Below are 15856 nucleotides of genomic sequence, written 5' to 3' on the forward strand. Positions count from 1 at the left end.
TCTTGATTATTTAAAAAAAGCCTCAATTGTTTTATGTTGTTATATAAATTTGCTTGCATTAAAAGACGAGAAGTAGAGACTACCAATTAATGGTCACATTAAAATGAAATAATATAAAGATTGAGTGCATTATCAAAATATAAAAAAAATATTTGCTTATTGACACATTATTATTAAATTATTTTCATTAAATGATAAATTACGCAAAAGTTAATGTAAAAAAATATCATCTAATATTTTTAAATAAATAAAATAAAAATCATTTAAAAATTATTATAAATATTAAATTAAAATGTATATAATAAAATAAATTTTAAGAAATAAAAAATATTATATGTAGTATTAAAATGAGTTTCATCAAAATTTCAAATCATTTAAGTATATTAATTTTTTTACCATCATGAAGGACGAAGGTGAAAAAATCTTGACAAATGAGAATGTGGAGCGACAAATTGATTAACGCGCGGGGCGCGTGAGAAAAGCACAAAGGGAGGCCGGCGGTGCGTTCGCGGTCGAAGCGCTCAGTCGTTTCTCGCCGCAAATTGCCCGCAGGTCCACCCCTGCACGCAGTTTACAAACAAAAATCTCGTTCTGTCCGACGCATTGTGCGCCGCTAATTGAGTGCATTTGCCGTCGCAAATTGATTTCCACGCCATAATGCAATAACAACATCAGACAAATAATAACGTGTGTATTGCTTCATCACCGGCAAATGATGACAATTTCGACACCCTCGTTTTCTCCCGAATAAATGAGAATGGATAGTTTATGTGAGCGAGGCTGAGCTGTGATGACCATCATCACGGTGATGCGAGAATTGCGTTTTCCACCCGCACGTCGTCATAAATCACTGAACTGGGCGCACTCTTGATTTATTGTTATTTTTTTACTTTTGATGCAAGCGAGCGTGTACAAAATTGAGTATATCAATCAAATTTTGGTTTAGATATAATTCGAAAAAATTAATTTCAGCAAATTACTGCAATTTTCAAACTCTATAGCGAAAAAGATTGATGGAAAAATAAAAAGTTTTTTATTAGAGTAAAATGACAAAATTATTTTGCGTTTATTAGAAGTTATTTTTGTAAACTTAGGAAAGAAAAAATATAAATTCAAACATTGTGCAGAAGTATAAAAGAAAAGTTGAATTTTTTTTAGCAATAAAAAGATAATATAGAATACATTGAACACGTTTATTGACGCCGCCGACAAATTGTGATTTATTTTTGCAATGGATTTTGCAATCTTCATTGTGGTTTTTAAATTTTAATTATTATTTATTCTTAAAAAAATATTTGCGATTAAATTTCTCTTAATATCTTGGTCTTCCAAAATATATTGAATATAGATTCAGATTTTGGAAAACCGGCAAGAGTGGCGTGTTGGTGACAGGTATAGGCTTTATTCTTTGGCGTTTTAGCGTGTGGAAAATTTTATCACTTTTATGCGGAAGGTATTTCTCGCAAGTTATAATAAGTCGGGCCGCACTAGTTACCTCCTTTGTGATTGTGCCCTCCAGTTTATAGAATTATTGCGATTTTTGCACCAAATATTTTTACAAATTTAAGACAGCTCCTGCTTATATATATTTTGGTGTGGGCTTCTCGGTCAAATTAGATTCTATGCAGAAAATTGACTGCATGGAAATACAAAAAATACCGCGCCAAATTGCAATTGTGCTGTAAAAATTAGGTAATCTTGGGGATTTCAGAGCAAAAATTAAGCCATTTCAAGGCCCATTTAAAGAGTGGTTTTTCAAATTTTCTTTTTTTTTATATTAATTTAGCAATTCTTTCTCATCTCTGATATTACTTTTATTTTTCTATTAAAATTTTTCAATTAATCGAGTTTGATTACATTTAAATAATGAATAGTTTGGCGATAAATTAGTCTGTGGTTGGTTTTCGTTACCAGAACTTGCGGCGAAGGTGATTTGCACAGACAGGTGTGCGCATCGGAGGGAACTTGAACGCGCTCAATTAAGTGAAATCGACACCTTCGGTGGTGAACATCCCGGGAGCACCGACCGATCGACCGACCGATCGCATCAAAGGGGCAGTCGTGTCGCGAAAGTGGCGACCATCGAGACGGCCGGCCAGGGTGCGACGAAGAGAGCAAATTGGGCTCTCTCGGGAGAGAGAAGACGTCCGAGTGTGTGTAAAGCGAAGGAAGAAGCCCTTTTTTCGGGCGATACTCACGGTTTAGGCTGGCGAGTCGGGTCACTGCGGCTCGGCGCCCGGACACATTTTCGGCGAAACAAGGCAGTCGGCGGCCGACGGACACACTCGCAAATCAGGCAGAGATAATCTTAGAGCGCGTCGCTCGACATGGATATGCTATGATCCTGGGCCTGATACTGGTATAAATTACACAAGGTATCTCTTGCATTACGGACACAGATCTGCCTATGATATGCTACCGACACCGTCATTCGTTGGCCGCGCAAGCAACGTCGCCCCCCATTGGTCTGGGCCGCCCCCAATCCGCCTCCGAGTGGTGGGGACGAGGCGGAGCTGCGCGCCAAATCCCGTTGCCAGCCTCTCTCTTTATCCCTCTCTGACGTCACACTCAGTCGATATTTCGCAGCCCTTTAATCCGTAATGACTGAATTTTAATTAGGCCCTCGATTGAACCCCCAACGGATTCGAAATTCACAGGAATAAAAACAATATTTATGCTTTCCGTCGGGCGCGCCCGTCGAACTGGTTGCATACACGGCCGTCCTCCAGGGGTACAGCTTCGAAAAACCTCGTGTTTTAAATTGTGTCTCTGCAGACTTGCTGCGATGGTCGATCGGAAGCTGTTTAATTAATTAAAAGTGATGGATGAGAAAAATGATGATTATATTAAATAGAATAAAACTCTAATTGTATAAGAACTTTTCATCAAAAACTTTGCAATTTAACACATAAAGAAAAAAAAATATATATTAAATATGTACAACATTCACAGACGCTGCATTAGGTTAATTGTTTCTTACTGGGAACTGAAAAGTACTCATTTGCATGCTTGAAAAGTCTCCCTCCATTTTTTTTTTTTAAATCTTGAACCAGCTAGTTGAAAATATCTTCTATTCTGTATCAACTGTACCTAAAAATAGTTTTTTATGAATCAATTTATTCCTTTTATTCCCTTATAATGTAGAAATTTTATCTTCTTATCTTGTATTGACTGTATTGTTGAATTTTTTTCCTCTCACGTTGATTAAAATCAGATTATATATCAAAATAGGGCTGCCGTCCATCACTGATATTTGATTTCCTCATCGTTTAATGGATATATCAAAATGTGAATATTCTGAATATTCTGCGCGTTTCAGCCCCTTTAAAAGCTAAAGCATTGCGTGATCTATAAAATAACTATTAAATTAAAAAAAGGAGCAACTTTTTTCATAAAACTTCAATAATAGTTAAAATATAAAATCAAAAGCTGTGTGTACCATTAAATTTATAATAAATCCCTAGCTATATTTGCCAGGTGTCAGATTTGAGTTATTGCGGATTTCTTGTTAAAAATTAAAAAGAGCGCATCTGGAAGGAGAATAAGATAACCCCTATAAGAGAAATATAAGTTGTTTTTCATTTCGATCCTGAATCCTGTATTTATTGTTCGATACAATGATAGGAATGTGTAAAAGATTAACCATGACATGATTTTTCCCTTTCCTCTCTTTATGCTGTTTTCTTATTGTATAAATCGAATGTACGATGTGTTTGCCTGGTGTGGTTAATCCAATGAACAATAAACACAGTTTGCAAATATTCTAGTAAATATGCAGAGAAAAAGGTTAGACTCGATCAAGAAAAAATTTACTTAAGCAGCATGGGTAACATTGTGAGCGATTTTGCGATCTTGATTTTTGCATTAAAAATAGACTATCAATGCTCTTAATTTTTGATTTAATATGAGAGAGGGTAGAGAGGCTCTTCTTAAGAAACAGTCAGAAAATTTTGAAAAAAATTTAGGTAAAAATGTGGAGTATATTAATTTTTCTTTCAAGAAGCAAAATCTTCTAGTGAGCGATATTAAATTAAAAGAGCCATATTTAATTTTTTCTTCTTCAATTTTCCACTCTTTATTTGCATCATATTGGTCAAGCAAAAATAAAACTTTTAACAAGTCGGTAAATATTATGAGATAGATACTTTTATTAGACACTGTCGTGTGCAACCTATACAAAATACAACATAATACATTTAATTTTATTAGTTTTACGCGCTATTTTTGATAAAATTTGGTAAATTATTTCTTTCATTTCGTCAACTGCGCAATTATAATTTTTTTAAATAGCCTCAAATTCTCGCTATATAATTCCAACTTCAATATATTAATATACGTGAGCGCTGACAGGGGAGCGCAGTTGTGAATAACAAAATCAAGTTTACTTTTAAACAGGAGAGAGTTCATGCGAGAGGCATCTCTGTAGTGAAGCGAGAACTACGCGCCCCAAACTGGTGCCTTCAAATAAAAGCGAGGGAATCACGCGTGCGTCAATGATAATCTCAAAATACTATCCCGACGTGCTTTTTATCTAATTTCCGCTCATTTCTAATGCAATGATTAATTGGAATCTAATTTTTAGTAAAAAAAGTAGCATTGATCGAATTATTGTTTTTATTCATGATTGACCTCTTTTACATCGTTGTTATTATACACAGATTCAACTAGTTATTGACAGTCATTTATTTCATTTTATGTTTGTCTCTGTATTCATCACCACAGAGTATGGCCTAGAACGAAAAAGCAATCAAGGTACATTTTACATCTTATTTAATTATATATCGTTAAAGTGCTAACACAGTTTACAAAAATCAGCAGCAAAAGTGCATGTAAGTCTATAAAACAAGTCACAGTTGAGATATTTACGTATATATTAAAATAAAAAAGTTCCATTGCCTGCAGCAGATAACGTGAGAAGCAGCACATCAAACAATTCAATTTTTTTCAATGAATTCAACACTTTTATAATTTATAACAAGTCCCTGCTTTGAAAAGCCACTCTTTGAAGTCAAAATGTTTTAAACGATCCAAAAATTGTCTTATTTTTCGTGTGTGTCACACAGCAAATTGTCCGAGAGTGAAAAGTGAGCTCTTGCCAGCGGAATGTACTGGAATGATATTGTTATTATTTTTTTTAATTGGTTTTATAAGAGAGCGTGTGTGGTTCGATCTAACCCTACAGTAAAACGAGCAAAGCCTCCTTCCAGTACGGTTGCGCATTATTTGGTGTCTGGAATTCAAAAGTCTCAGAAAATACCATTTTTCGGGGCTGCCAAGGCAAACATCCGATGGTGGGTGTAAAGAGTGAGGAACAAAAATTGTAAAAAAAGAATCATGTATCAGTTTCAGATTTGCGAGAGATAGTAGCTCTCCGATATTAAAATATTCTCCTACAGTCGTCATCGAGACGGTAAACGTCGATATTTCTTTTCTTAAAATATATATATTTGATGTATTTACTTTCTTATATAATTGTTGTATACTTCCTTAATTCCGTAGTCGTATAATATATAGATTCCTCTATGATTCGCACAGTGAGATTGGATTAGTAAATTGTTGTTGCTATAAATGAGAGTGGCATTTTGTTCGCAAGGTTATATAGATATAGCTCTCGGTCTGACTTAAGCGCTTCCAATAATCATTACACAGCAATGACAAATAATGTACATTTCGCGTAAACACAAATTAATAAGTATTTTTTGCCATCTCCATTTACGGTCTGCTGTAGTCGTCGTCGTCCTCATCGTCCAAATCTCGCCTGGAAGACACCTGGACAGAAAAAATCATTCAATTTTAATTTATATCATAAAAATAAAATAATATTTAATTCAAACTTTTTGTTATTTTCCTGAAATATTAAATGAAGCTTAAATCGATGTGAGCTTTTTTATATTCTTTAAATGTTTACCTTTGACTAAATTAGAGCACTTTTTGAACTTCCAAAAAGTATAATTTCGACTTTTCACAACTTTTGACTGAAATTTGTTTCCAATAAAAGTATAAACTTCTTTGAGTGTAATTATGTACCTTGATAATTGTCCTGTGGTCTGTTGACTTGTTCTGGTTGAGACGCACTTTCTCGTGGTCCATGGTCAGGTCGTCGGAGTTGAGGTCGAACAGGTGGCCCATGTGAAGTTCAGGGATGCCGCCAAAGACCGTCAGCACCAGCATGGCCAGGGTCAATCCGAAGAGCAGATAAACTATAAATGGATCAATTCAAATTAAGGAAAAATTTATTGTATTTATTTTACTTGTGGTGAGGACTTTGTAGAGGGGTCGGTACTGCTGGTTGGGGGCGTCGCCAGGGATGTAGTCGCCGAGGCCGATGGTGGTCAGGGAGATGAAGCAGTAGTAAAAGGCGTCCAGGTAGTCCCACTCGGGCTCCATGGATGCGAAAATCGCGGCAGGGATCAACATGGCCAAGATTAAGACGAAAGAGCCGATCAGGGTCACGTGCAGCAGCCGGATGGAAAGGGCCCCGAGGCGGTGACCTGGCAATCGCAAAAAGCAAAAAATTTAAATTAAATGAAAGTTAAAATTCACTTTTTTTAGTCCAACTGAGAGTCAAATTTAATATATGATAAATATATTTGAAATTAAATGAATAATTAATGGCATTTGAAGACTACTTTTGCCTATCCTTTTCATTTTAGGAAAAAATTTAACATTTTTGACATTTAATTACAAATTAAAGTGAAGTAATTTAGTTTTTTATTTTAACTTGTTGTAAAATTCATATTTTAATGTTTCAATTAAAATCTACAAAAGACTGCATAGTTCAGAGAAAGAGAAATTTAAATTTTTATTTAAAAATTCAAAATTTCCGTTACTAATTTTGTTCAAGCTGGCATATTTATAAAAACAATGACATAATTTTTCCTATTCTTACCAAATTTAATGTCCAAATACTCGAGGAAGGCCATGACAGGGACCATGAGTCGCTGGACGAGGGCCGAGACAAGGATGAGGGTGAACGGGATGCCGATGACCGCAAAGAAAATGCAGAAGCCTTTGCCGGACTGACTCAGCGGGGTCACGTGACCGTAGCCAATGGTCGTGATCACGGTCGTGCTGAAGAAGACGGACTGGCCGAAGGACCAGTTGGGCTCGCCGGTCGCGTTTCTCGTCGCGTAAACGCCGCGGTTGCCCGCCGTCACCACCAACTGCAAAAGCTCCTCTAGCGCCTCATCTGCAGACACACAAATATAGAAATATATTAATTATAGTTAATTATAATTTTATTTGATAATAACACGGAAAAATTAGTCGCAACTATATTGGCTGATTGAAAAAATTCATGAAACTCATTAAATTTGGAACAATAAACTTAAGATGGGAGTGTTTAAAATTACATTTCATCCTTTACAGAATCAACTTTTAGTCAAAAGTTGATATTATAATGTCCTATTTATTACCTTGTACCATTTAAAACGGATTTAATTTTTAACTTTTTAACCACAAAATCGTCAGCAAGTTCCGTTAGCCATCAAGGAAAACCTTGACAGTGGTGGCTGAGGTTTCCAGAAATGATTAAATATATTCTGCAAACTCAATTTAACATCTTTTTGGCATTAAATAGCTTTATTTCTTTTAAATTTGAATGTTAAATTAAATGGTCTCAAACTCAAAACGTAAAAGGAATTGTAAACAACAAATTGTAAAGAGCAAATTGTTGGAATTTAAAAAAAAATGCGTTACACCAAAAACTCAAAACTTTCCAATGCCACCGACCCAGTGGGGTCTGCGGGAACCGCCGTGTTATCTATTTACATTGTTATCAAGCCCTCCTCTCCAGCAGGTTAATTGCTACCGCTTTTCCCAACACATAATAAAAAAGGGAAGAAATTAACAAAGGCCGCATTGTATAAACAAAAGAATTTAATTTTATAATATAACATAAAATAATTAATATTTAAATAAAAATAGTAATATAAGTGAATATAAAAAGCATAATATTATAAAAAGATATATTAAAATAAAAAAAAATTTGAAATATTACTGTTTTTTTATATAAACTAAACATTTAAATTTGATTTTATGGTAGAATTTCACAATCAAGGGTTGATTCATGGTGATTTGAATTTAAATTCGGCTTTTCCTTGGTTCGTTTTTGTGAGTTGTTTATTGTTTCAGAAAAAACAATATCCGAAACATGTAGAGCAGGATATTGTTTTTTCTGAAACAATAAACAACTCACAAAAACCCATCGAGGAAAAGCCGATTTTAAATTCAAATCACCATTTAAATTTGAATTTAAAAAAAAATTATATTTGTATTAGCAATTTATTTAATAAATTTTGAAAATCTACTAATAAACCATTTCTTAGATCGGACTTTTTTATTTTTATTTAATCACTCTTTCCGTTTTTAATTATGTAAATAAAAATTGTCAATGTTTCTCCTGCGTAATAATTAACAATGAGATCGGCAGAGTATAGGAAAAAAATATTTGTGTATATTCGTCAATGAGGAATTCACCCGATTTTTCTAAACAAATAAACAAAACGTCTTGAGCGGCGTTAAATTTTGTGCCTCACTAGCTGTTTATAAATATTTTTGTCCTTCTCCATTATACGTGTCTGATAGTAAAATGCCATGACTTGCTAATACTATCAGTCAATAGTCTTTAGCCCCGCGCCATGAATGAGCTGTTTATGTTTTTCATTAGTCAGAGCTTTCGTTGATTAATGGAGAGATAATGCCGCGTTCGAATCACGCCGTTAATTAATGCGATCGCAAATGACATAACTCGAGGCAAAACACGTAACATCCTTTGCATAATTAAGCATGATTTATTCGCCTCGGTAGGCGGAAGAAAGAAAGTCCCTCTCGACGCGTGACTTGTGGAAAATTTTCATTTGCGGTGGAAAATTTGCAGGCGAGTGTCGTCAACCCGCGGCCTTGTTGTTTGTCGGCGGCAAAAGCAATTTGCATGTCATTAAAGCAGGGGTGGCCACTGAAATTCCGTGATGATGCAGGACAAAGACCCGAACTAGATCGGAAAAGAACGTTGACCAGAGAGAAAATTAAATTAAATTTTCAGTTACATATATTTGAGGAGGAAATTGCAACTATGTATAGGATTATTTTTAGGGGTTGGTCGATACCACCCTCGGAGGGAGTTGGGGGTTGTCAATCCAATCTGCCCTTGCGAAAGTGAAATTCGAGCCCCGCAGCATGCAAGACGCGCCAAGCAACATCCAATTTGATAAATGAGGCAAGGTCTCGGCCTAATGAAATATTGTCAGCCAGATAATTTTAGCCGACGAGGCAGGCACGTCTCTTCTCTGTTTTGTAAACACGTACGCGCTACAAACATCAGGAAAGAATATAAAAATGACTTGAATCGGCTGGAGACGCTGCGTCAATATTATTTCTAGATCATTTATTTATATCAAAGTATTATTTATTTAAAAAAAAAGTAAATATTATTTCTGATGAATTTTTTATTGCTTAAAAAATGAAGCGAGAACCTTCTGATGGAAACTGGGTAAATTGTATTAAAATTTTAACAAACAAAAAATTTCATTTTACCTTAATTTTGGTTACATTAAACATTAAACCAATAATTCTATAGTATTAAAAATAAAAAAAGCCTAAAAATTGTTGTTAATACAAAGATTTGAAATTATTATAAATGCAATTAAGTTTTTTGATTTGTGGAAAATACAGTTTTATTGAAATAAAATCTAATTCATGCTGCGCTTTATTTATTTATGAAAATTATGAGATTTTTTTGTTTTTAGTTACAATAATATACAATAAATTAAAAATAAAAATAAATTATATTATAAAAAACTTAATAAGAATTTATATAAATAAATAGTATAAAAATGATTTTAATTTTATTTTTATTAACTGCATATTTTATTTAATATTATTTTTAGATTTTTTTTATTATTTATATATGTTGAAATAATTCAATAATTTGGTGTTTTTTAAACAATTAATATATTTTTAATTCCACCAAACAAAATGCTTCAGTTTCAAGCGTATTGTGCATTCTTTTAGCACAACTTTTGTCCTTCCAGAGTGAAAGTTGATCTGGTTAGCACCCCTTTCCTTTACTTGCCGCTTTTTGCACTAATCGCACTTCTTGCAGACAGGATATCAAGTTTCTTTGTGAAAAATCTCCATTGCTCATTCTGAATTTAAATTGAAAAATTCATAAAAAAAAAAAAAATATTGCGGTGCTTTAAATTTACTACTCAATTTTAATTAAAAGTTTTATTCCCGAGACCAATTTTTACAGTAAGAAATATCACAATTTTTATCTTAATATTGTTTTTTTAATCAAAAGGTACTGAATAATATCTAATTAAATTAAAATTACTTTTCAATTTTATAATTGGCTATACCTGTTAATTAATTATGAAATGCGAATTAATTGAATAATGGAAATACCTTCGACCGAAGGGTATTTTTCGAGGAAGACCCTTCGCTGGTCAAGCACTATCTTGCGGTATCGGGCCTCCTCAGGGCCTTCGATGTAGGAGAAGACGAAGCCTCCCGCGCACAGGTACAACACGTAGGACAGCACGAAGGTCGCGGTCAGCAAAGTGCTGCGTCGGACGCCGAGGATTTTGAGGCGCCGCGCCCGCTCCATCGCGAAAGCCACCGGAGCTGCTTTGTTCGTCATTGCGATTGTTTTTTTTTTTTAATTCCTCACGGGTCAGCAGAAAACAACGCGCAAAAATAATGTCTGCATTGTTGGCACTTTTGTTCCGTACAAAAATCGTCCTTTTATCACAGACGGAGTGAGCGGAAGTGGGTCGGCGCGAAGCACATTTCGGACGGAGGCACTAAACTGTCCCGCGGACACGACGGCGCCCCGAAAACGTCTGCGAGCGACCCGACGGTCTCGAGGAATGGTGCTCGCCTGCAAGTGCCACCACCACCGTCGACGACGGAGCACATGAGTTTTCACAGCCGCCAACTTAACGGCAAGTCAACCTGTAGGTCCGATTAGTTCCCCTTTTTTCTCGGAAATTTGAATTTTGATAAGTTTATATTAATCATTTTATATTTTCAAGAAAAAATTTTTGTACGATTTTTTAATATTTTTAATAAAAGAGAAAATTTTGTTTTGAATTAGGATTTTTTGTCATGTTGGTCATAATTAATCAGTGGTTTCACAGTTCATTCATTCAGGCCAAAATGCAGCGAAGGGGAGGCGCGGGAACAAAGTTTCTGAAAGTTTTGATATTTTTATTTGCCCAAGATTATAGGTCAGCGGCGTTCCCACTCTTCTTAGATTGGATTTATTGAATTTCTCATGCGTGTCTCTTCATTGTCAGGAGAGTGATAAAATATTTACCTTGATGATATACGGCCGTTGCCATAGTTTTATATTTTTTATTTTCAAGCAACGCGCATTATCTTTTTCTGTACGTCAGACGAGAGCAAGAAGTTTCTGCGTAATTTGTGTAGAGAGGGATCTAGAAACTTTTCCTTTTGAGTTCGAAGACGCCTCGAGATGCTCAAAAGAAAGCAAAACTTTGAAATTGAGTTTGCAAGTTTTCATTGTTTCCAATTTATTGCGTCTGTTGCGATGCGGTCTTCCTTTGAGACTTGCAGGAAAGTTCAAAATTAAATTGTCCGAAATTGTTAACATCAAGGATGGGGGATGAATAAGAAATTTCTGTTTAAATTAAAAATAAAAGTAAACGCAGCCGCAAGAAAAAGGGAATAAAATTTGTCGTTTAATTACAAGTTGATAAAGTAGAAGATTTTTTTTCTCTAATTATAAAATACTTTTTTGAATAGTGGTTTTGAAGATTTCAGGAATAAGAAAAAACGCAAAAATTTTCAGATAAATTTCAGGCTCTCTAAAAATGGGAAAACTGGCTCTAATTCGAGTAAGGCCTGGACATATTCTTCAAAAATGCGGCAATGCATACCATTTTCTTTAGTGTGGAAAACTAAAAACTCATTTTTTTATCCCTGTTTTTCTCTCTCTAATATTTTAAGTAAATTATTAAATTATTATTTCATCTGCTTCTCAAACTTTTGCAATGTTTAAATCAAAACCAGATCAGAACATTTTCAAATAATCATTAAAAAAATCTTTTATTCTAAGGTTTCAGCCGCTTTTTTTTCATATAATTTTAAATTATTTTTAATACTCTAGAGTGATATTGGTTGTTATTCCTTTTTGCTGACCATAAGAAAAAAAAGCAATATTAATCAGTTGATAAGCACTATGAAAAGGAACTTTACTGCAGGAAAAATCCAGAGGAATACAAATAAAAAGGGAGTTTTATAGCAAAAATGTAGATTGTAAGGAAAAATATATCAAAGCAGGGAAAATTCATTGGTTTTATCGCTCCACGCCGCAGAAGTCTCGATAATAAAAACCACTCCACATGCGAGCTGCAAGCTTGGTATTTTTTTAGCCATTATTGCTCAGCCAGCAGCCGAAAAGGAATAAAAAGTGACGGAATAAAATAACAACGAGAGAGAGAAAAAGCCGGCGCGTGCAATTTTCCCATTACGAAAATGAAACGAGGCAGTAAAGCCGTGCGTATTATCGGACCTCGATCGATTCTCTGCTTTTCTCTCTCGTGTGTGTGTGGGCGTTTTAAACCTCAGAGGCTGCGCGAATTAATTGCACAGAGAGGCGGATAATTACCACTTGTTAATTAGAAGCTCACGCTGTGAAAATCCGCTCCGTCTGCTTTGAAGCCGCCGGCGCTAGAGAGCTAATCATGTGATTGCAAACGAGAGACGCAGCTCTCGTTTTAATTAAATGCATGTTACATATACGCACACACCGAAAGAGCTCCTTTGTTTATAACGAGGGCGGCGGTTGGCTCCAGCAAGTGAGACTGTAGAGATAACTTTATTGATCGGACAAGACGAAAGGTATATAATGGCATCGATACCCGGTTAATCCGATTTGCAATTTAAATCGACTGCCAAACTCCATTTGAAACGAATATCGTTCCAATAACAATCATTTTCAGGAAAAAAAAGTGAAAAATGAGAATACACAAGATATGAACGCTAAAGTTTTATTTAGACCAAAAATTACCTTGGATATTTTTGATATTGTCAAATTGTCACATTGTCATGAACATTTGAAAACTATACAAATAATTGATGGTATAATTTAATTTAAAACGTAAATTTTAAATAAATTTGGGGCTTTGGAACATAAATGTGCAAAAACAATAATGGTATAATATTGATCTGATTTTTGTATGTAAATATTGGGCAAATTTGGGCAAATAAACATCAGAAATAAAATTTTTAAATATCCAAGGTATTAAACTTTTACTTTCTTCACTTAATTCAGTAAATTTAATATTAAAAACGCACTCAAGGGCATGTTTATGGAGTAAAAATGGGGTTTCCTTGTAATAGATTTGTCCCTGATCATTTCTTACTAACAGAAACAATTAATTAATAGATTATTTAAAAAATTTAAATTATATCCTTTGGCGTAAAACATTTTAAAAGTCTCAATTTATTAATTTTATTATTCTCTATTTCATAAGGTGTCCGCCTGGCATAAAATTATTAATTTTTCCTTATTTACATTTCCATATTTTTATCAACTTTAAATTATGATGAAGCACACAGACTTAATTATGCAAACAAAAACTGTAAAATATGTTTTGACCAATTTTTCATTGGACGTAGATTGAAACATCTAGTTAAAATTTTTTTAAATATTTTTTTAACGCTTCAAAAGCTTAATATTCTTGGCATTTTAATATTAACTATAGGAATATTAATAATTTTCTCTCTATCGTAATTTGCATATTTATTCATGCAAAGGTCTACAACACCATTTTACACTAAAGCTCGTGAAAAAGTTAAAAGCCTTCGTGTCGCTCTTATTACTGCATAATCCCAGAGCGCATAAATTAGCTTGTCGCGTGAGAAAATGCAGTACAGCAACAGGCAAACCAAAGTGGGTCAGAAGGACCATTGCAGGACAAATTCGAAATTGAACTTATATAATAATAACAAAAAAAAAATTGTTTATTTATTTCTAAATGGATTGTTAGTTACAAATTTTAAATCTATATTAATGATTAAATTTTAAATTAATTTCTCACCTGTGACCTGAGGGAAGGCGTTGAGGAATTCCTTCCTGGCCGTGCGCAGAATGTCGACGTACTTGGCCTCGATGGGGCTCTCGATGGCGCTGAAGACGGCGGCGCCAACGGCCAGGTAGGCGGCGTACGCCGTCAGCAGGGCCAACACCTTCAGGGTCTGCTGTCCGGGACAGCAGAAGCATCTGCCACTCATCAGCTGCATCTTGCTTTCTCTCTCTCTCAGGGGAAAACGATCGCTGCTCGGCGGGTTGCAGCAACTCTCATTCAATCAAGCGGAAAAACGGACGGCGTCGGTCGAAGTTCATGTGCTGCCCCTCTGAAGGTGCCGCACTCTGGTATGTGTAATTGACACGCTTGTCTCGAGAGAGAGTGGAAGAGTCTGCCACCGAAATGCCGCGGCCCGATTCCCGAAAATGCGTGGCGACGACGACGAGCCCTTCAATCGGCCCGCGGACGCACGCGCGCCCTCCACCTATTGATCCACGTCTTTTCCACCCGCCGCCGCCGCTGCCACAGCATCTCTCTCTCATTCTCCGCGCTCGCATTTATGGAGAAGAAAAACGAAAGGTCTTTTTCGCAGGGCGAGGGTCTAAATGTAGCCGTCGTCCGGCCTGTCGTCTCGAGAGCTTTGAATAAGTGATGCCCGGAAAATGACGACGAGCGAGAGCTCAGTTTCACAGAGTGGATGGATGGAAAAAAGTGTCATGTTCGTATATATGCAGAGTCAAGTGGTGCACAAATAGGCTAGTCGAAGGTGAAATATACTGAAGGAAGAGGCATTATATTTATAGATGTTGTTTTTATGAATAAAGATAAAAATTTTATAAAGTTGCTCATTTTCGAATTAATATTTTATAGATTTAACTAATTTTGATTAAATATGCATTTATTCCTCAGAAAAATAGTACATAATTATAGACTAATAAAAAATTACAATTGCAACGAAATTTTCTATTTTACTTTCCTCAGTCTTCATGAGACAGAGAATAAGTTTTATTATTTTTACACAAAACTCTTACTTAAAGTATTAGTCATTTCTAATACAATCAATAAGTTATATTAAAATAATTATTTAAAACATTTTTGAAAAAATTTAAAGTATATAAATGGCAGCATATTTGATTAAACGATTAACTAAATATAATGGACAAAGTGTTCCGAAGAATTAAATTTTGATATTTTATTTTATTATCTCTATTCTGTTTCTGTTTTTATAAATAAAAAAATATTATAGATAAAAAAAATATAATTTTTAATGTTAAATTTAATAAATCTTTAATAAAACTATTTAATTACTATAAATAAAATAAAATTATAAAAATTAAAATTGCACAAATATAATTTATTTTTAAACAAAATTTTTTTTTATTAATTTTTTAATTTAATTTTGATTTTGTTGGTTTTTGTTTTCAATTTAAAATGAATATATTATTATTTAGTCACATTCAATTTGCTATTTTGTTTTTTTAATATTTAACGTTTTATAAATAACAAGGGCGATACATAAACATCAGTCGGCTCAGACAAATTATTCCAGAATTCAAATAGCTTTTGGCGGGGCAAATTAGCTTTGGCCAAGTGAGGATTTTGGATTGCTCTCAACATAATATCTTTGGTTAATTTTAAACCATATTGTAAGGTCTAATAGTAAGTCCAATCTTACACCTACCTGGAGTTAATTATACAATCAAAAAGGAGTCAGAAGAAAGAAAAAAAGTAAATTACTATTTATAGCAAATTCAGCCCTTTTTTAATTCGATGCCCGCATGAACTGACGAGCTAGGCTGATT

The 15856-nt window shown here is 34.4% G+C and overlaps 2 protein-coding genes across 6 annotated transcripts in view; both read right to left on the minus strand.

Moving 5' to 3' along the window:
- Positions 1–2358, minus strand: part of LOC132200423 (homeobox protein SIX6-like) — a 33121-nt gene extending 30763 nt beyond the window's left edge. For all 4 annotated transcript variants that reach the window (XM_059625874.1, XM_059625873.1, XM_059625872.1 and 1 more), the window contains exon 1: positions 2199–2358. The gene's annotated coding sequence lies outside the window, so the exon portion shown is untranslated. The remainder of the gene's footprint in view (positions 1–2198) is intronic.
- Positions 2359–4600: 2242 nt separating this feature from the next.
- LOC132201147 (potassium channel subfamily K member 6-like) lies at positions 4601–14511 on the minus strand. 2 transcript variants are annotated; one of them, XM_059627087.1, is made up of 5 exons: positions 14067–14511; positions 6890–7189; positions 6252–6491; positions 6028–6200; positions 4601–5769 (listed from the first exon to the last, which is right to left on the minus strand). In XM_059627087.1, exons 1-5 carry the CDS (start codon positions 14266–14268, stop codon positions 5713–5715), a joined length of 972 nt encoding a protein of 323 aa, XP_059483070.1. In that variant the 5' UTR covers positions 14269–14511; the 3' UTR covers positions 4601–5712. The 2 variants fall into 2 exon arrangements, with proteins under 2 accessions (XP_059483070.1, XP_059483069.1); XM_059627086.1 differs by lacking the exon at positions 14067–14511 and adding an exon at positions 10405–10911.
- Positions 14512–15856: the final 1345 nt, after the last annotated feature.

This window comes from Neocloeon triangulifer, unplaced genomic scaffold (assembly GCF_031216515.1).
Source record: "Neocloeon triangulifer isolate White Clay Creek 2 clone unplaced genomic scaffold, ASM3121651v1 ptg000014l, whole genome shotgun sequence".
Taxonomy (NCBI): Eukaryota; Metazoa; Arthropoda; class Insecta; order Ephemeroptera; family Baetidae; genus Neocloeon; species Neocloeon triangulifer.